The 21,950-nt window shown below is 47.0% G+C and overlaps 1 protein-coding gene across 4 annotated transcripts in view; it reads right to left on the reverse strand.

Annotated features, from left to right (window-relative positions):
* SSH2 (slingshot protein phosphatase 2) overlaps positions 1 to 21,950 on the reverse strand; it is a 90,489-nt gene that overhangs the window by 30,349 nt on the left and 38,190 nt on the right. For 3 of the 4 annotated variants that reach the window (XM_063402686.1, XM_063402689.1, XM_063402688.1), the window contains one exon: positions 2,390 to 2,493. In XM_063402686.1, the coding sequence (XP_063258756.1) occupies positions 2,390 to 2,493 (104 nt within the window). Of the gene's footprint in view, positions 1 to 2,389; positions 2,494 to 20,643; positions 20,802 to 21,950 lie in introns of those variants that run through there. The other variant, XM_063402687.1, reaches the window with a different exon arrangement.

A 21,950-nucleotide genomic window follows, 5' to 3' on the forward strand; every position in this document is an offset into this window, starting at 1 on the left:
TTGTCCTCAGCCAAGCAGATGCTTTTGTTTCCTCCAGCTGGCAGGCAAGGTGCAAAGCATGGGCAAGGGTGGGATCTGAAAAGTGATTCACAGTATTCCAGAGATGGCAAAAGCCCCAGGGAAGTTACATCCCTTTCTGGCCTCCTTCAGCATTGTTTGTTGTGGAAAAGCAAGCCCACCATCCCACAGAAGTTTGCCAGGTGGCACAGGACCACCCAGGCAGAGGAATATGGACAGCTGGTACCATATCTAGTCAATCTGCCAATGATTCCCATTGATGGAGGTGTGATTAGAGAAATGGGTGTGAGCATTAATTATTTCCTGTTACCCATTCACTCTTCATGCTGGATTCCAGCGCCTCTGATGAATTAAAAAGGCAGGTCAGGAAGGTCAGTCAGCCTTCCTAGAAAATGCTCTTGGAGCCACTTGAAATACTATTGCATCTATAGGCAACAATTCCATACTGGAAAGTTATGTCCGCTCTCTACCCCCTTCTAATTTTGTGTGCCAGAGATAAATCATGACACACATGGGGATGGAAGCTGAGCACGGATTATCGGTGTCCCAGAAAGGAGGCAGCTGCACACACTGTGCCAGCCACGTCTCCACATCACTGATTTAATTCTGGTGGCACAGATGTTTTGCTCAGGAAGGTGACACACTGATCCCCTAGTGCCTTCGTCTGCTGAAACTAGAAAAATTCACAGAAATCTGGTGTACATTCAGGCAAGGGACTCTCTTCAGTGAAACCTCCAAGCACCATAGAAAAACCACTAGAGCATTCCCATCACTTGACAAGCAGGGAAACTGAGGAAATGACAAGCACTGATGCCTCATTAAATCTCACCCTGTAAACTGAAGAGACAGGAATAAAATAAGACTTCTAAGAACAAAAATCCCACGCCTTAGGCAAGCCAGCCTCGGCAATACCAAACATCTCGCTGTAAGCAATTACAACACACCGGATTTGCTTCCTTGGCAATCTGGCTTCCAAGAGCTCTGGGCTGATTAGACAAGCAATTATTTTCCACCGAGGTCTCCAGACCTCATGCAAATCAGCTGGAGCGAGTAGATGAGGAAAGGAGAGAGACACAACAGCTGTTTGTGCTGCTTTGCAGAGGTTCAGCAGGAAAATCACCCTATGGGTCCCCGCAGTGAGGCAAAGCCAAGGCAGCAGTGCCAGGGGAGACCTGGGCTTCAGCAATGGACTTCAGAAAGATTAAAAACCAAGACAGGCCAAGAGAAACTTTTTAAAGACTGCTGACTCTACTTTCACACCAAAGGACATTTCCCTTCATTCGTGACCAGAAAGGCCAGCTTTAAATAAAGTTTCAGAACATTTTCTTTTGACAACTGGTAATTAATGCATCTCACCAAAGCAATTTGGGTACTGCTTGTGCTGTGTTTGAGGGAAGTATATAATTAAATGCCTTCTGACTTAAACTTTTTCTATAAATATGTTTGCAAACAGATTTTGAGGTGGCCAGTCATCACATACGTAACTCTGACAGATGCAGAGGTGGGTGACAGTCTGATGGTGTCAAAGTACAAAGGGATCTATACCTGGAACTAAACCAAATCCCATTTTTCCTGGTCATTTTCTGGCAAAGCACGTTGACTCCTGTCTCTGTTTCTGTCTCTGTGCCATTTGCAAAAGTCTGAAGGTCTCAGTTTATTTTTGTTTCCTGCCAGTTGCATTATGGAAGGGAAAAATCCCCACGCTATCTGATCCCTGTGAAACACCATCAGTCATTAAGCACCATATAGTCAATGAAAAATACCCTACCCTGAAATGTTTGAGTTATGATATTGAGAGCAACTTTTCAAAGAGAGTCAAAGCAGAAACACAAATCAAACTTCCAGCAGATAAAGGAGGTGGAATTATAACTGACTCTGTATTACTCACTCTGCTCTCACCTCTGAGAAGTCACACTGACTTTGCTCAGAGGTTTCCTCATCCCCACGTGGAGGTAAGTCTGGTAAACCTCCTCCCTTTCATCCACCATAACCGGTTACTTTCAGATTAGGAAGGCCCATTACTCACCCCATATCACAAACTCAGGTTTCCCACTGCAGTGCACAAAGGTTTTGGAAGGCAATCTTCCCTCTCTCATACTAAAATGACAGGATGATATCTGAGGGGCACTCATTCTCAAGTCTCCACCATGTCCTGACTGCTGCCCTGATATCACCATTTGTTTGATGACCCTGTTTGAACAGGAGCTCTGAAACCCTCATTTCCTATCAGCAATGAGACTGGCAGGTCAGGCTTTAATAATACACATGTGGGCCAGACAAACGTGTGTCATCAGGTGAGAATGAGCTCAAGAAAGGAGGACTCTGAAACAAGAAGCAGCAGCCAAGCCCCAGCCATCGATACCACACTTACCTGCATGTTTGTTGCGCCTGTGACTGATCCTGGGAGTGGATGACCCATTTCCTCGTGGCAGGAAGAGAGCTGCACCTTTCACAGTGAGGAAGCTTTCACTGATGCTGCACAGGAAAAGACAAAAAGGGAGTGAGGAAAAGCGTCTTGTCTTCAAAAATCAAGCAAGAGGTTAAAAGCACTGAATGCATGCTCTGTTCTTTTGCCAAGCAAGTGATTTAGACCAAATCATTCTGTTGGTAAAGAATTTTTCCTTCTGTGGAAGTGCTGCAAACATTCAAAGCATAGCTGAGAACAACACAAACAGAGGAACACTGAAAAGCAGAACAGATGCTGGTGCCACTCTGCCTGCAGAGGTGCAACCTGAGCAGGCAGAGGGGATTAACCTATGGCTACATTTTCGATTTGAAAGTCAAGATGACAGATCCACATTTCTAAATGGTGATGAATAGAACAAGCCCACGCATCTGGATAATTACGGACTCTGTTAACCCTGAGCTCTGTGGTTCAGACACAGCTGATGCCCTGCAGAAACAAATGTCTCTCTTCAGCAGTTAGCCAAAAGAAAATTAGTGTACACAACCGATTAAGAAATCACAAAACTACTCTCTGTGAGTTGCAGGATGATTAATTCTCAAAGACCGATAAATCACAAAAGCAAGAAACTGTAATGCTGTTGAAACTGGTCATAACTTTATGCCTTGATTTTGCCCTTTCCGAAGTCACATGAGGAGAGAAGTCTGTAAAAAGAGGCAATCAAGAATTCTGAAGTACTGAGAAACAGCTGGTATTTTAAGGACATCTTCCAGCCCTTTTCTTGCAGATGCTGTGGTTCGTGGAAAAACCAAGACACACTCCAGATTCTGCAATGCAGCCATCCTGTTGCATACTCGAAAGTTCCTGCTTTTCTCAGAATTGATAAGACAGTCTTTGAAGAAAGCCAGAAACAATTCTCTAGTCAACAGGATGGTTGATGAGTATGATAAGACAGGATGGGAGAGTCCCTGGCATCGTGCATCCCAACAGCTCCATACTTTGAAAAAGATGTTGGCTTGTCCTTCAACTGAGCAAGAGCTTAGGAACTTTTTATTCCTTTCTCCACTTAAATATCAAACCTAGTGAGTTATTCCCTTCCTTTAAGGGATGAGGACTGGGAAATTAATAGAGTAAAACATCCTGCCATATATTTTCATTATTTGAGGTTGACTGCCTTAGCAAAGGGTTTTCTGACTACACTTTTGTAAGTAAAAGAATTAGAAAAGCTTGCGTTGAAGTTGGATTTCCCCCTAAGCTAAAGCACATTTCTGGGCACCTCTCCATTTTGCTGCCAGGGATATAAAAAAATGAAGTTTTCCAAGCTCCAGAAAAGCAGATGTACAGAGTCAGAAAGACTTTTCTCAAGGCTGCAGCAAATCCCAATGTTTAGACCGTGCTGTCATACCCTCAGCATTTCGGAGTGACAATGTTTCTCCCAGAACTTTTTTCCTAAAATTGAACCAGATGTCAAACATGCTCTGGATGTTTCAACAAAAACAGAATTTTGAAAAAGAGAAAATCACTCATACTAAATTAATATGAATCGGTGTTCTCTACTTATATTAAAGTTAAATCAAAAAATAGTAAGTTCATTGGGCACACTGAACATTCTTCCTTAGACCATTGTCACATTTAAAAACTTGACTGAGCCTTTCTAGCTTTTGTTGACAAATAAATCCTCTTTAAGTTCTCAAGCTACACAGTTCCTTACAGCCTGAACTAGAGAAACACCAAGTTATCTTAAGGACACTTAAAAAAATGATAATATTATTATTAATGATAAAAATACATTCTCCTCCCCTCATTATAATCTCACCACAGAAGAAAACTGTTAAAAGATGTTAGGCTGCAGAGGAGGAGAAAGAATTCAGCACTCACAGAGAGCTTTCACACAGTTCATTTTATCAGCAAAGCCAACCACTAATATTAGCAATCCTTTAGCCTGTGCCTGAGGTTCCCCCACAAGGTGGAATTAGCAACTATTTCTAGTGGATAATACAGCATGTAGCTAAGAGGGCCAGGAGGTTAAAAATCTTCTCAGTTCCATCACTTTCCCTTATCACCAGCTCTCAGGCACCTGCCTAGAAAGGAAAGAACAGCAGAACTAAAGAGATTCCCATCAGGTGCATCCTTCCAGGAGGCCACCTTCTCTCCTAAGGCCAGGGGAGCCTTGTTTTGGGCCATTAACCACAGGCTTTAAGTGTAACTTGGTAGGACTAGGGAAAGGGAAAGTAATTTCCCATACAAAGGGCTGGAACAGCCGAAGAATGTGGCAAAGCAGATCATTCTTGTGGAACAAGGAGGTCAGGCAGGGAGGGCAGCACCTCCCGCAGGGCAGGAGCGAGGGCAGGAGATGGCCATCAGCACTGCTGGGAGAACAGCAGCTCCATGGAGACAAGAGCCTTGTGCCAAATCCAGCTGTGGGGACACTCACTGTGCAGCCAAGGCACACTGCTGGCACCCTTGGCATCACCTGCCCTGAATTCTAACCCCATATGCATCAGAATCCAGAGAAGAAACTCGTAATACACACACACAACAAAGCTCTTGCTTTGAGATTCAAGCAGTAAAGAAAATCTTGGGAGAAATGGCAACAAATTCATAGGAAAGTCCAAGTAGTTCTAATAATGAATTCAGCAGATGTTGATTTTGGTGTCTGTGATGCACTACATGGACAAAAAAAAAATCAATCACTGGCCTCTGTGCCACACTCTGATGGGCTGCTCCATTTGGGTCCATCCTGTTTGGACAATCCCTAATCTTCACCTAAAGCATCACATTTCAGGGCAAGATCACCTTTGGATACTGCCCTGATATATAAAGAAAAAGGATTCCTCAGGTGGGACACTAACAGCAGGCCCCAGTCTGAGACACTTCAAAACCACGAAAGGTAGAAAGGATGTCTGTGAAAAAGGGCAATTAAGGCTTAAAACAAGTGTTGCCATCCACTGCTGATTTCACCCTGCTGACAGCTCGATGGCTCCCAAGCATAATGTGGGCTTTGAAATACTTCACAAAATCTGGCTTGCCAGAGCCTACAGGAGCTTCAGTGCTCTTTGAAACACTCTCCTGGAACAGACTGGTGTTAAAAGACACTCAACGTGGTTAGGGGAGAAGTTGAGTCCAGGACAGCAGAAGACAAGGAGCCAACTTGGCACAGGTAACAAAGCCGAGTTGTGTTTTATCAGCACTCCAGGCTTGTCATCAGTCCTCTCTATACTGCACAGCAGGTTTTTTCAGGAGAAGACTTACTCAGGACATACCTATGAAAGAGTTCACAATCCTCAGCACTATGGCTGAGGGGAAAACCCCTTCTGTTCCATGTTCACCTCCCAGTGAAGCAGCAGCCTCAAGGCCAGCAGTGATGTGCTATTTGTAATTCCCTGATCCCTGGGAAGGAAACCAACGCAAGCAGAAGACTTAGGCAACTCCTACGGAAATCACTACTTGTACCAATTTTTCTCCCAAGCAGAAAAGACTTAGTAGAAATTGTACAAGTCACAAGAACTATTTAAAGCCTTTTGCACAATAAGCACAGACAGTGCCCTCAGAAGGCTCTGTTTCTAACCAGCAGGAAACAGAAGTGATTCCTGTGCTCCCTGATGTGCTGCCCAGGGCTGAGCTCCTCCTGCACAGGGAAATCACTGCACAGTTCAAACTAAATTCTCATTATGCTGCAAAATGAGATCTGCACAGAACTTACAGATGGAAAACAAATAATAAATGCCTTCCCAGATGTTACACTGCACAGCTTCATTCATAAACTGCAAGCACAAACACCAAATAGTTTGAGGACACAAAAGAGAAAGTGTTACTGGTTTAGGGGCTGTACCAAAGAGAGGTGATATCATAAATCGCAATGCATTGTCACGACCCCCTGGAGCCTTCCAGCTCCCAGCCAGGAGACAGGTGAATCTGCACCACCCTCCAATTTCAATGGGAAACTCTCAGTCCTCAGTGTAAAATACTCAGAAAGGAACCTTGCAGTTTTCTTCTGATACTGCTTCACAATGAAAGGAGAGAAAACCTTTTCAGGAACAAGGCAAGGAGGCACCTGAACAGCTGCTGGCAATGTTTTATCCTAATAAACACTTAATTAAGTTATTGCGAGCCTGAGGACGACTTTCCAAAAGTCAGCTCTCCTTACTCATCGGAGCAGCTCCCTTACAGCAGGCTCTGTCCTGTCCAGCCCAGCCCTCGCTCGGGCTCTTGCCAAGTAGCACAACCAGAGAGCTGGCACCATTCCCTGGCAGGCCTGGCAGGAGTCCTTCCATCAACATCCTCCCACACAACCTACAGGACAGGTCAGCGTGGCAAAGGCAGAAACCTCCTTGTGCCGTCACCTCCTCGCAGCCATGCCCAAGGCACATGGGCACTGCATGTGGTCACATCCTCCCACCCTGTTCACCCTGACCCTCAGATGAAATGGGAGATTGAAAAGTGGTGGTAGGGGAAATGAAGATTTCAAGGTACTTCACATTTGAACGGAAGTCCACTATCTGTATGTTTTACAAAAATACAATTTCTCTTAGCGGGTATTTATTAACCAGAGCCCTGCAGAAAAGAGCTCTGAAGCAGCTACAATGGGATTTCAATGCCAAGCCTGGCTCCAGCTGTAGCTCCCCCTGACAAGAGAGTTGTGCAGCCCTCAAAGAGCCCCCCAGATTTTATCTAACATAAGAAGTCGATGTTGCCTTGCACACCTCAGCTGCCAGCTCAGCTCTATCATCCTCCCTTAATCCAGCGGCTGCAAAACTCAAACCAAACAAAAAGACCAGAATTCCAAAGCTGGCAGGAGTGGCACAGCAGGCGTCAATTCTTAGCTCATTCCTGAGGCGTGGAAGGAGGGAGAGAGGGCAGCCAGGGACATGTGAACGAGCTCTGGAGCAGCCAGGACTGCAAGAGCAGCAATTCCCCCGCAGCCCGCTGGGCCTGGCATGGGAGAAGTGATAGGAGCGCAGGCACAGCAGCCTGCGGATTTTTTCAGCACCTCAAGCCACTTCCCTCCCTCCTCCTGCTCCCCTTCCCAAATTGGCTGTTTCCCTTTCTCCGCAGGCAGGCCCAGGGCCTGGCATCACACCTGCTCCGGGGGCAGCTCCCACTGCCAGCCTTCCACCCTCTTCACCTGCCCACAGGAAAAGTCCTGGTTAATAAAATATCGGTCTCACAGCCAAGGGTGCACCAGCAGCTGGGTGCACAGCTGGATTATGTGCAGCCCAGCAGCCACCTCTCCCTCTAACACCACATAAAAGCATTGCATTCCTCCAGCATCCCTCCCCAGGGAAGTGTCTCTTTCACCTCCACTGTAGTTTGTTTTCCAATAAACAACATCTCTACTTCCCTTGTTTACTTTTTAAAGCACCTGGTTTAATAACTGCCTACAGTATTAATGAATTAAATAGAGGGAAGCAATGTTTGGCTTCCAGTTTAAACCTTTGCTCCTAGGCATGAAAGGTGCTTGATTCTCTTCACACAGAGGGCAGATCTCAGGGCTGCGCAAAACACAATACCAGGTACTAATAAAGAAAACCCACCAAAACCCTACAAGTTTTGAAAAGGAAAGGATAACTCAGGATTGCCCTGCACTGACATTTGTATCAACAGGCTCAGCTGGCAGCAAACACAGACAAGCGCAGGCTTCTGTGATACCCAAAACAGAAACAAACTCAGTGCTGAGCAAAACAAAGGCCACAACTTACTGAAAAGGGGTCAGTCACACTGTCAGCAGAGGTGACACCACCGAGGGCAGGGAGAAAAAAGGAAGTGGTTTTCCACCAACGGCCATCTCTTACCACTCAGCACTTTTTGCAACTTAAGGAACAGCCCAAGGAGAAAAACAAACCAAGCGTGGGAACCCACTTGGGCTCACAGGTTTGACGCAAACTGTGTTTTTAGCAACATCTGCATTTGTGCCTTTTTCTTTTTTTTAAAAACGGAACTGTGTGCAGGCACTTCCTCTGCTCCAAGGTGGGGCTCCCTGGAGAGAGAACTCAGCTTCCATGACACAGATCTGCATCATCACAGAGAGATCTGCAATGCCAACTGTTACTCATCCACATGAACTTACCTAGTGATCCCTTCTCACCAGCACCAGGTCACCGTCTCCTTTGCTTTGGGCTCCAATATGGAGAACTTCTGAAGCCAAACTGAGGCAACAGGAAAAACTCACAGTTTGCCAGAAGACAGTCAAAGGTGAGGATGGATGGGTGTAAATGTGAATTCCAAAGGACTAATTCCTCTCCTTGCTCTATGCAAGGAGAGAATTTCTGCTGAATTCAGAGAAGGTACAACTTGCCAAAGGGAACCCTGATGACCACGGCTGTGTGTGCAAGTGAAGAACAATCTCTTCAGGTGCACGAAACAACCACACTCTGACACAGTTTCAGAGACAGGATGAAACCAGCCTCAGGTCATCCCACCAGGCTGTGGGGAGCTTTGATACCCATTCAACCCCCCAGTGAGTTATCAGTCTGCAACTCACACCCACTGCTGGAAGCAACCATGACATGCCATTAGAGCTCCTCTGCCACCAGATCACTTTAATTGAGCACCAGAATAACTCTGCAAAGTTCAGTCAGAGCTTGGCCAGCCTGGGTATGCTGGAGAGAGCAGTGGCATCCTTTGGAGACTGCACGGAAGACAACAGCTCTGGGCTGAGAAACTTATCCCTGCCAGAAACTCATCCCTGCCTCGCTGCTGGCTAAGGGAGCAACAACAGCTGCTGTTTGCAGCCCAAGTTTTCAGCCCACGCAGCTGCGACAGGGCTGCACTGTGCCGAAACAACCCCAACCACCTGCAGCATTCCTCTGCCTCCCAATGCCCCCAGCCGTGCTGTGCAGGGCTGAGTTTCACACTTGTATCCACTGTACTCCCTCACAGGCAGGGCTGGGATTTATTCCTTACAGGCGAAGGAGAGCAGACTGGGTTTTGTGCAAAGCTGGGCAACATTTTATGGTGTCTGATGGAAGTGAAAGTCCATGTGGGTTTCCTGTTCCCCTCACATACGCTTGGCCTACGGATGAACCAGCTCAACAAACTCCTAAAGCTGAGGCAATGCAGGCAGAGCCCTGGCACAGACAGCAGCTGCCTCCTCAGCACGCAGCCCCGTGCCCAGCCTGCTGCTGGCAGCTCCAGATTGGGTTTCACTGGGCTGCTGCTGAGCGCGTGCTCCTACAGTAACCCTCACACAGCCCTCCCTGTGTCACCCCGCGCCGAGCCTGTCCCCACCGCCTCTGCCAGCCCTTGGCAGCCCAGGAAGGGAGGGAATGTGCTGGTGCTGAGCTGGGGACAGGGAGATGGGCTGAGCTGAGTTGTGGCTGTTGTCACCGCCGAGAGGCAGTGCGGACTGGGGGGACACCCTGCTGATGACAGATCACCAGGCAATGGTTTATTTCAAGGAATATGGACCTGGGCACAGGTTGTAGGATCACCATGGCAATGAAGAGGGGAATTAAGCAGGGACGATTAAAGTTACCATACACTGAAAAGGACTCATTTTCCACGCAGCACAAACAGCAAAAACCTTTACTGCCCATCTCCCTGGCTATGCAACACTGAGAGAGTCCCAGCAAGGGATGTGTTGGTGGCCTATGTTCAGCCTCCAAGGTGGCTTCAGAGAATCAGCCCAGAGAGAAAAAAAAATATCCAAAAAGCAACAGCAAAACAAGTTGTGCAAACAAAGCCCTGATGTCTCTGGAATTTAAGACTGAAGATATGCACAAAATCGTTCTTCCTGCAGTCTGAGCACAGCAGTTCACAGACCAGGAAGGGGGTGGCTAACACAATTAGGATGCTGATTAAGAAATCCGGGCACTTGGTGTTTACAGAAGAAATTTGATTCTCTGCACTTTTCAAAGCAAGAGACCCAGACCGGAAGTGAGACCATGAAAGGAATTTGTTTTACATGATAGTCCCCAAAGGCTTCCAGGTCTCCAAGTCAAGACATTCCCAGATGAAAGCTCTACATGACATTCTTCTTGTGCCATATACTGTTTAAACATCCTTGGGCATTTTTAATGCATACCACTGGGTTCACAGAGCAGGACAGCAATACCCAGGAGAACACTCCACAGTGTTTGACCACCACATGTCCCTACCAGCTCAGTCTGCCCACAGGGAGCCAGCTGCTGTGATAACAACAAAATACTTTCACAAATATGTTCTTAGAAACACTTTGATCAAAATGAGAAAACTTCCTAAGGAGAATCTATCACATCAAGGAACAGAGAAAAATAACCACCAGTTTTTTGATTAGTTAATCCTCAGGAAGAACGCTGCTCTGATTGACATATACTTATCTTTTTTCTCTCCTAATTAACACAGTCCGTGTTGATTATCTTTAAACCACACAGTAATCTCCTCTGCCACCAGAGTTTGAAAGCATTGTCCTCATACACAGCACGTTTCTTTTTAAACCTTAAATTACAGCTGACAGACCCTCCAGCAGCTGAGTAACAACCTGGTCTCTCCCCACTACGACTAAATGTGGGATATTTTATAACAAATTTTTATGCCAATCTCCCTGTATGTCACTGTCACAGACCTGACCATGTTTGGCCTGACAGGCAGCGTCCCGCAAGAAGGACCTGTCTGCTTTAAATACGACTGTAACACAAGTCACAGGAGACACACTGAGGTCAACATACTGTCCCTCCCCACCACAGCCAAGTCCAGGGTCCCCTATATTTAGACAAAGTATGCCCAGCACTTTCCAGATGGAAGGAGATCACTGACTTGCCTGAACCACGGCCAGTGCTGGCCGTCTACTGAGATGGGTGTGACAGGAGCTGACAAGTCCCCGGCACTCGCTCAGGGCAGGGCACCCTGTGCCCCCCACTCCCTCCCCAGCAGCCACAGCTGCCCCAGGCATAGCCCAGGATGTGACTGGCTGAGGAAGATGCTGCTCTGTCTTCCTCTGGTCCCAGTGGATGTGGCCAGCACCAAGCATGGCTACGGCCAGCCAAGGAGCAGAGCTCCTGTAGTCAGGCAGGGAGCAGAGCTCCTGCTGCCTTGAGAAGCAGAACTGTGCCAGGACTTGGCTCTGCAACCACCCCAACCAGGGCATGGGATGGAGGAACTATGCTGGGGAAGCTGCCTGGCTCTGATCACAGCCTTGTTGGCTGCCCTCAGTAAATACATTAACAGACCCCTGTAAATAGAGCACCAAAACAAGGACCACTCTGTCTCTGCACAAAGAAATCAATGCTGAATAATAAGCCTTTTCCTCTTGCTAAGAAGAAGCAGATGCTTGTTTACCAAAAGCATCGAAAATCATCAAGAGGCTGTTGGATTTGACTCATAAAAATATAGAAGGAAGTTATTTGTTCAGTATTTTAACTTCTGCAGCACTCAGCATTTTCAATTTTCTCTCATTCTTACTGCATCCTCCCCATGCAATGGTATTTGATCCCTGAATGACAGTTTCCAGCAGGAACAGTAAAATCAGTTTAGGAACGACTCTCCCTTTATATTAGCAAAAAGGACAGTCAGCAGTAGCCAGTGATGTGAGATGGTTTGTGGGCTGTTTCACAGAGAACTGCCACGTGCCAGGTTTCTTTCAATAGGTTTTGATTTGAAACTGGAAGTCACAGGGAGCTTTACCTGTAAGTGATGATACAGCCCATAATCAGGCCATTGATCTGCTTTCCCTTGCAAATACACCAGAGACTTTATTTTAAGGAACAGGGAAGCTACAATTAAGGGAATACAAACTTAAATGTGGCTGCAACTAATAAACTTGAAATTTTAATCAGTTAGAAGTAAAGACAAAGGATCAGAAACATTTTACAGTTGGAATAGTTCAATGAATTCTGTGCCTTCAGTTCAGGGCAACACTTAGAAGGACTGTTCTTTGCACAAAGCAAGGTCAATACAAACTTCAGATTCGATTTAAATCTGCAAACCAAAGAAGAAACACAGCTTCACTTTGGATTCAGTGACCCAGCACTGAGGGAATGGGGTAACAGCCTGGAGAGATGAGGCTGCTTGCTCTCAGGAGCTCAGAGCACACACCCCCAGCACAGCACACCTACCCTGACAGCAGCCACAAAAACCTCTCCAGCATCCTGCTGGTGTAAGTGACAATCAGCCTCCGGAGCCATCAGGAAAAGCTCTCCAAATCAGACCATGAGATATAATTATGATCCATTTCAAAATGCAAGCTCAGCATCACTTTCCAATCCAACTCTTCCCCCCGCGGATGTTACAAGTTCTTCCTGGAGACAACATCTCTTGTGACTCTGCTTTTTCTTTTGGTGCTCTGAATAGGGATCAGCTTACCAGGAGTCCTTTATTCCCAAAATAATTTCCATTAATCACTCACCATACACCACTTTAAACAGAAGCTGACAGACTGTGGGATGTCTAACAGCAGCATAGCATCTCCCAACTTAAACAAAAGCTGAAGTGAAGGGCACCCTAAGAGGTAAAAGGAACTGGGAGATTTTTAAATAGGAGACAAGAAAACTTCTTCAAAATGTTCCTAAGAATTGAAATGTTTTTATACAGCTACTTTAAATACAAGCAGGGAAGCAGTACTGTGAACCATCCGCTCACTCTTCATGGTATCTGCTCACAAAAAAAGTAAATTAAAGGAAAAACAGTAAAGTTCTTCATTCTGAAGCTTCACCCTGCAGTTTTGCACTTGTGATTTTTCAGCACAGCTGCAAATTAACCAACTCTTTTAGCACCTTCATGCAACTTTCAGAGGGATGTCAATGCTTTACCTCAAAATGCATATAAAGGAGTTTTTAACTCAACATAAAAACCCGGCAAAGTTCTGCTGACTAAGACTCAGACTGGAAACACATTAAATAAAGTTTTATTTTACAGTAGTTCGAACTCAGAAGAATAGAGATTCCAGATGTGTTTATCCCTGCAAAAGTCAGGTGCTAAATTTCAGCAGAATTAGCACTTTAAGCAGTTTGGCAGCCAATTTTCTGTGGTTAACTCAGGTCTTCGTATTTCCTAAAAGCATAGAAACCTCTTTAAAAACCACACATTAAAGTAAAAGACCATCAGAATACTAAACACTGCTATGTACCATAGACCCAGCAGTCTCTAACAAGAACACAGTGTACTTTAGGGAAAAGGCTCTTAAACAGCTTTTTTAAAAGCTCCAGAATAGATATTTGCTTAATTTCAAGCTAGAGAGCCTCTCATAGAACATTTCATGATGTACTTGAAGGAAGTAAAGACAAAAGAGTCAGGAAGATTACAGCAGTGTCAAGGTTTTGCTGGGGACTGTGCTGGGAATCTGGGTGATGTCCTGGCCCTTCTCCTCACCCTGCTTTCCAAAATGCTGCTCCTGGGCTGGCTCGGACACCCTCACACACCAGTCCTGCTCACACACACTGCACACCTCTGGGGTGGACATTTGTGTCACCCCCACTTGCTATCAAGGCACATGGATACTCCTCTTTTGCTTTCTTGCAATTTTCTCATCATGGCAAACCAACAGGAGGACTAGAAATGGTGCTGACAAGCTGTTTGTTTTTATTTAGACTAACTGGCTTTCGGTCTTTGCACCACAGAGGAATGCAGCTGTTCCACTTTGCATTTGTTTTTTGATTTCTCCATCTCTTTTACAAAGCAAATAAAGGAAAAAAAACCAACACACCAACCCTAACAATAACAACAACAAAGCCAGTGACAAGCTCTTCACACACCACCATGCAATGAGCCCTTAAAAAACCCAAACAAACTAAACAAACAAAAAAATCCCAGTAAAACTCCTCCCACAATTTGGGTTCACTTTAATTCAGCATCACGTTGCAGAAAACAAGCAGGAAACTAAGAAAGGAAGAGGACAAAGTTAAGACTAATGACAGCTTTTTACATCTTTGTGCAAATGGGATTTTCCTTTACATTACAACCTGACCAAGGTAAATTTATCATTTGCTGATCAAAATGACCCCACTGCAGTCCCACCTGCCACTTGGAGCGTCACAAAACATCAGCAGTACACCCAGAACAGGGCTGCCCGTGCCTGTCTGTCAGCTACAGGTGCCTGAGCCAAGACACAGCCCAAAGCATCCAGCTGGGACACTGATGAAAAGAGGCTGCAGGGCAACAAGAGGCTCAGAGAAGCGAATTTCTTCTCTTCATGCTGGCAAATCACAGAGAGTGAGAAAATGCAGCACATTATACATGATAACACCACAGTACAGACAATTCTGAGCTCAGTTTAACAGGGATCCCCGTCCACTCTGGGCAGCTCCAGACAGCTCTGCACCTTGGGATGAAGGCACTCTGATCCACCTTGGAGCCTCCACCAAAGCCACACTGCAACACTCAGATGTCAGAGATCTGTGCTCTTCCAGGGCAAGGCTGGAAGTTTAACACTGCAACCCAGACCTCGACCTGTGGCATTCCCGAGGAGATCCCGGCCAGGAGCCAGCCCCGGCTGGTGGGACAGCATGGAGCTCATAAAAGCATTGTGAGAAGTGTGTGAACAAATGAAGGAGTTCGCTAATAAGTGACAAAGATCATTTGTTTAAAAGAAAGGACTAAATCATTTCTAGTTCAGCAGTCTGGATTTAACCTACTTGTAACAAAAGTGTTTTGAGGAAAAGCATTCTGCTTAAATGGCTTATTGCAAGTAAACCAGAGAGCCCAAAGAGCTGAACACATGTTGGTAAGGGGCAGATAAGTAATGGATAAACAGGAATATGCACTGAACAAGGAGCCTGTGGCCTCAATATACCTGGAAGTGCCCAATATTATCAAATTGCCAACGCCAAGAAATGCCAATCCTACACTGAGATCTTCCAGGTTGGATTCCTATGTCACTCCCAGCCTTCAGCAACTCTGGGACTTGTCTTTTAAGTTTACCTTTACAGGCATTTCTTCTCTCCACCCTCCCTCACCCACAGGCTGATGTCCTTGAACTAGAAAGCTGCTGTCTGTCACAAATACTTGGTTAATCCCACACAACCCAGCAATAGGTTGAACAGCTCTTGCCAGTCTGCAGTTCCTTCCCAAGGTGCTGGATTCAAGCTCTGGCCAAGCTGCACCTGGAAAGTAAAGGGGTGGCTTTGGAATACTTCAGCAAAAGTACAAGTGTTTACTATTAGGGACATGAGTGAGTTTTACTCCACATGTTTGTGAAAATTTGAGTCTTCAACCAGCTGCTATGAAACACCAAGGCTGGAAATTCAAGTTGCAGATTTGTTCTGTACACATTACATCCATTACACTGGAAAAAAATATTTGCTGAAGTAGTTTTAAGCCCATATGGGCTGATAATTTAAATGCTGTTTGTCAGACCAATGCAGGGGAGACAGCAGCTCTTCAGAGCCTACTGCAGAACTGGATGCAGAATTTTAAACTTTCTCTGACCCCAGAAACACTAGTCAGAAGCAACTGTCAAGAAGTTAGCTTGAAGTTGTTTTTAAAACAATGAAGCAATATTTTAACCAGGGGCTCTGAGATAAAGGTGCAAGGACGTGGAGTCCTGCAAAAAAAAAATCCCAGCCAGCTATTAACTGGCCCCAAAAGGGTTTTTTTCTGCTGATAATCTCACCGGGGTCCTTCTGCTTTGTGGTCTTTAGAAAAATCCCAAGCATTTCCAGAGACAGGAACATCTGCAGATGTTTCAAGACAACACAATCTCAAGAGTCAACTCTACCACTGAAATCCTTTTAAAACATTAATTTGGCAGCCCAGCAGCGTGGGCTTCCTAACTAAAACATATTGCTCAAAAAGGGTGGTGGCGTGGGGGGTTTGTCCTTGAAACACTGGTTTGTGGTTCAGGTTTTGATTTGATGTCTGATAACCATCTCTGTCTCTCTTCCAGCCCTTACCAGGAAGGATCGGTGAGACAACTACTCACAGCTTCCAGGGGAGTAAAATGAAAAGCCAAACAGGAAAAGTAGTTATGAACAATACAGCCCTGGCTTAGTTAATGATCAACTCCGCACAGACCATACGACTCTTACCCAAATATCACAACCTATTTGAATAGTTTTTAGTAATCAATGGGTAGTAAGAGGCCTCTTAAGCATCACATTTATTCTATCACAAGCAGCAAAAAAATAAAAAAGATGAGAAATCCCTGACAACTCTGCTCTGTCAACAGGAAGCCCATCCACTGTGCAGGGTGAGCTCAGCTGCGTGGAGGGGTGGGCAGGAAGGGTAAGGGGTCAGGTTCCCCTGCCTGCACATTCCCATCACATCCCTGATGGAGCACAAGGCTGTCTTCTGCAGCAGAACAAACCCAGAGCACACAATGCACACTTGAATGGAGAAAACAACTGCTGCAGTCTGCCCCGATCCTCCCAGGCTCTACAGGACACGAAGGGCTGATCAGCTGCATTCTGTATTTCAAGCACTTCCAACCAGAGCAACCCTCAGCTCATAAGGCAACTTTAACCAAAGTTGACAGTGGTAACTGGAATTACTCTGCTGATCTTCCAGGCTTTTTGCAGGAATTTACAAGCATCTCCTCCTCAGCTCTTAAATATCATTGACTCTCAGCACACTGGTAAAACACTCACAAAGCTACAGTCCTTCACAATGGCACAGAAGCAATTAAAGATTTCCAATAACATGCTGCTCAGAGGATTGCGGTGTAATTGCTGAACGGTCAAGGGTTTTGGCAGCAATAACATTGTAAGGAGATAAAAAGGCTGTAAGGCTTCCCATACAAGAAATAAATAAATAAGCAGCTCTCTGAAGAATGGCAACAGCAGCCACACACCTATCCAAGTTCCTGACTTGGCACTTGGCACAATTCAAGATTAGGTGGTCACGAAAATTCCCACTGTAAAGGCCATGGCAGCATGACAGAGGAAAAGGGGTGGGGGAGGACAAAGGGCCAAGCAGGCCGGGCACAAAGACAGGTTGAAGCACGGAGGTGGCAACACAATGAGCCTGAATTACCCGGTGCTGACGTTTACTGTACAGTTTGTAATTACCTGCGCAGCCTCAGAACTTCCTCTGACACTGTGAAGTGCTGTTTCTTCACACTCTGCACACAAGGGTTGTCACTTAGAAGAAAACTGATTACAGGAGAGAGCAACAGGCTGCTAAGCCATGTCTGAAAGGAGATTTTGTGTCTTACCTATTGCTGAAAATTCAGTTTAATTTCTTGGGTTTATTTTTTTCCGCTAAGAGCTCCACCATAAACTCACAATGCTGTGGAGAAAGTTTCTACTCCTGCTCCTTCTTTATTCCCCCTCAAAGTTTAACATACATATTAAAACTATGAGTTAACATCTTATAATAGAAAATAGACTTGTATGAGGCAAGCACAAGAACCATGGAAAGCAGTGAGTGTGTCTGTGCTTTTAGATCCATCTGGCTCCAGAGTGTTGGAGGATGAAGGAGTAAACAGGGCAGGAGTGCTTCAACATGTGCTCAGCTGTGCTCAGGGAGGGCTCCCACTGCTGCCTGGCAGAAAGGAAGCCAAGGCAGAGTCAGAAGTATTTAAACACAACAAAAAAGACTTCAAAACGCCAAAGGCATGTGGGCACCAAAGGGAGGTGGTCAATCCTCAGGTTCTGAGCACATCTCTGCACCTTCCAGCCCTGCTGAACATGGCCTGATAAGACTCACACAGGAAGGATGTGGCACAGTGAAAGCAAGAGCTGGGTTTTCTCACACCCCAAGTGAGCGCCCTGATAGCTGGGTCATCCTGCTTTGTCACTGAGATGGAGAAAACCCGGGTGACAGAAGAATCTGGCATTATCAGAGAAACTTGGAAAAGCCACTTTAGGGACACCAGCAATGAACTGAATAACTAAAACTTAGCCAGAGGCAAAGGAAGCGACTGTAGGCAGGAAGAACTGATCCATGGCAATTCCTTCAGGTTCCTCATTAAAAATTCTTTGATATTTGCAGCCTATCTGAAACTTTGCTTTTTTCTTTCTATCTTTTCTATCAGCTGCCTTGGAGTTTTAGTAGACCAAAGTAAATTTTGAATCCTACACACAAATAAACTAGTAAATCAGCAGAATTCCCCCTGGGTTCAGTGAGAGTAGCAAGACTTTCTGGAACAAGTTACAACTATAAATTCTGAGCATTTTGATAAACACAAGTCTCCCGGACATTATTTGAATCCTTGTGAACCTGAAATGAATTAGACCCAGACCAGCTGACTACATTATTGACTAAAAGCGTCAACACAAGAGTAATTTCTGCTGATCTCTGAAAGTCAGAGCTGATCAGCCAAATACATCTACTAAAGAATACACTGAAACAGAAGTTTCTGATAATGTTTGGGTCACCACTGCCCTTCCCATTCCACAGAGACCACATTTTTAGCATAGCAAACAACTAAATCTGGATTTTTAGGTCTTGCCCATGATGAAATAAGGACATTCAATATTAATCAGTCTTTGTGAACTTGTAATTAGGAGAACAAACTTTAAATACTAGCCTTCACAGGCCAGCTCGAGAGCTGCAGCACCATCCTGATTGAGAACACTAGCAAAATATTAATCCAGCCCTCAGCCCTGTGAGAACTCTTCTGCGTGGGCCAAAAGCTCTGTCATTCTCATGCTTATTAATCTTCCCTCACAGGAGGCAAAGGACAGTGTAAGCTCCACTCTGATAACTCTCTTATCTCTCTCCCCAGAAAAGGAAAGGGTGGTCCTTCCAACCAAGTGGCCCTTTAAACCACCACGAGGCACTTCGCTGCAGGGATCCATGTGACGGAGGGAGCAGAGACCAGCAGCACTTCCCCTTTCTTTTGATCCCTTTCTGTATAGTCTCCAACCGCGGGTTAAGTGTTTGAGCAGCGGATAAAACAAACACCTTAAAAGCACTTAAATTGTTACCTGGCTACCTACTCTAGCTCGGTAAATCATCCGGAGTTCCAAGGAAATGTTTCAGCCCACAGTATGTTGGGGTTTTCACCACAATTTCAGAATTACTGCAACTTCTCAAAGCCCAGGGCATATCCAGTTTGCATCACTGCTTTGGAAGAACAATGTAGGTACATCTGTACTAAACCTACATTATCAGCAACCGCAGGGAAAGCCCTGATGTTTACAGGCAACACTGCGAGCAGAAAAAAATACTAATTACAAGCATTTTGGGTTGAGTATGAAAGGCTCAGAGAGATTTAACTGAACTGATTACCAACTGCAGCAGTGACTGCTAGCGCTCACAAAAGAAGGCACAGAGTGCGGGGACTCATTTCCATATGAAGCATAAGCAGCGGTATCTACTAAAGACTTCGTAAGCGTAAGGCAGCTGCAGTTCTAGCAGGAGCTTCTTGCGACAAGAGCACAGTTCCAGGTGGGACCCAGCACTTTATCCCACTATCTGGAACCCTTTCATGATGTTTCCAGAGATAAAACAGTCTGTTGGCTTCTTTAAAGAAGTATCAAGCACGGCTAGACCACAGCGACTATCTCTATGAACGCCTTATCTACCACCCCATAGCTGCCACTTCCCTCCTTAATCCTTCCAGCCAAACCCCACGACTCAGGCAGTGGCTGATAATTGTTTATAAATTAAATGATTACTCGTATCTGCATATCAAAAGGAGGGGGTGCAGCTGGAGAGACTGATTTTCCATGCGGCTTAGTCTGGGACACGGAGACACTCTGCACTTCAGAGCTGCCCAAGACTGACAGGACTCAACAACTGGCAGCAGCTCACGTCTCTGCCTTGTGACCCGCAGGTGCTGAGTGCAATGTCTCAGCCCTGCTCCTGTGGCTCCCACCTGGGGCACTCCAGCCCCGCCGCCCCTCTCTGCCGCTTTGCGATAAGCCAAGCGATCAGATAAAGGGGTTAATCTCTGCTTTAAGCCCGAAAGACGGCCGCAGTACGGGGGCCGGGGTCTGTACCCCGCTGTCAGCGCCCAGCCTGGGCTGCGGGGACACCGCACGGGGAACCGGGGCTCCGGCGGAGGAAGCGCAGCCCCGAGCGGCCCGGGCAGCTCCGTGTAACACTGAGAGAAGCGCTCGGATGGGACTCGGAGTGCTTGTAGTGAAAAAAAAAATCAGGAAAGTGAGCAGTGAGGGAGCAGCAGCCGCCGGGCGCTGCCTGTGCTTATCAGCACTTCCACACTGCGGTGCCGGGCAGGGGAAAGTTTGCCCGGAGGCAATCGGCGGCGGAGCGAACTACGGGGAATGGAGCGGGCGAGGAGAGAGGGGAGAGAGGGGACAGCGGAGTGAGCGCAGCGCACGCCCGGGCAGGGGGAGCCGCGGGGAGCCGGGGCAGGCGGAGCGGCATCGGGAAGGGGAGTCTCGGCGGTGTGTACCGGTACTCACAGCTGGGCGATGGTGCCCTGGGAGATGACGGCGTTGTCGGAGAAGTAGGGGATCATCGCTCCCCACCGCGGCGGCCGCCCTGCCCCGCGGCATCGGCACCGCCGCTCTGCCCCGCGCCCGCCGCGCCGCCCCCGCCGCGCAGGCGCGGCCCGGGGGAGGGACCAGGACAAGCCCCGCCCACACCACGCCCACACCCGCACGTGGCGGCGCGGGGCTGCGGAGAGGGGACAGGCGGGACCGGGACAGGCGGGACGGGATAGGCAGGACCGGGACACGTGGGATCGGGACAAGCGGGATCGGGACAGGCGGAACCGGGACAGGCAGAACCGGGACACGCGGGACAGGACACGCGGAACGGGATAGGCAGAACCGGGACAGGCGGGACCGGGACACGCGGGATAGGACACGCGGAACGGGATAGGCAGAACCGGGACAGGCGGACGGTCCGCCCCGCTCACGGACCGGGGTTCAGCTGCCGGTTCCGCCGGCGGGCAGCAGCGAGGGACGGCGCACAGTACTGCGCGCGGGTGCGCCCGGTTTTTCCTTTTCCCTTCCCTTTTCATTTCCCCTTTTTCCCTGCTCAGATCTAGGCCAGCGAGGCTGCACGCCCTGCAACCGGGTTTAATGCAGCACATCAAACGATGTTTTGCAAAAGGCAGGCAGCGACAACTCGGGTGCTTAGGAAACGACCTTAATTTCTCTCCTGCAGGAGACGGGGGGAAGAGTTCTTGGCAGTAACTTTCATATGCAGAGACGCGACAACTTGCTTTCTGCCAAAGGAGAAGAGAAGCAGCTGCCTTTCAGCGCTGTTTAATCTTTAGCTCCATCGCCCCTCGAGAAAAGCAAGAAAGGAAGTTATTTAGAACAAAAGTCGTGTCGTTTGGCTGCTGGGAATTCAGATGTTACAGTGCGAGAGAAACTTAATACAGTTTTCCACTGGGGAGAGCCGGGGTCAGCTCGGTCCCACCCTGCACTGCCCATCGCAGAGCAGCATTCTCCAGCCCTCACACCCAGCCAGCAGCGCGGGCGAACAACCGAGGAGCCTTGGATTGGAAGCAAGCTCAGTTTTGTGTTTCCCATAGGAATGCATGACACCCCAGCACAGAGGAACACGATATACCAGCCTTAAGTCATCTGCCGTAGGTGGCACATGCCCAGCAAGGAGGCACAAGTGAGCTGGCAGGGGAAGATGTGAGTTTAAACACAACTACTTGTTAATGACATCTACTCAAGAGCAAAAAATACCAAGGCATCAACTGCAGAGCTGCCCCTGTGATCTGGCAGAAGAGCGGGAAGCCAAAAGCTTC

This window comes from Prinia subflava, chromosome 8 (assembly GCF_021018805.1).
Source record: "Prinia subflava isolate CZ2003 ecotype Zambia chromosome 8, Cam_Psub_1.2, whole genome shotgun sequence".
Lineage (NCBI taxonomy): Eukaryota > Metazoa > Chordata > Aves > Passeriformes > Cisticolidae > Prinia > Prinia subflava.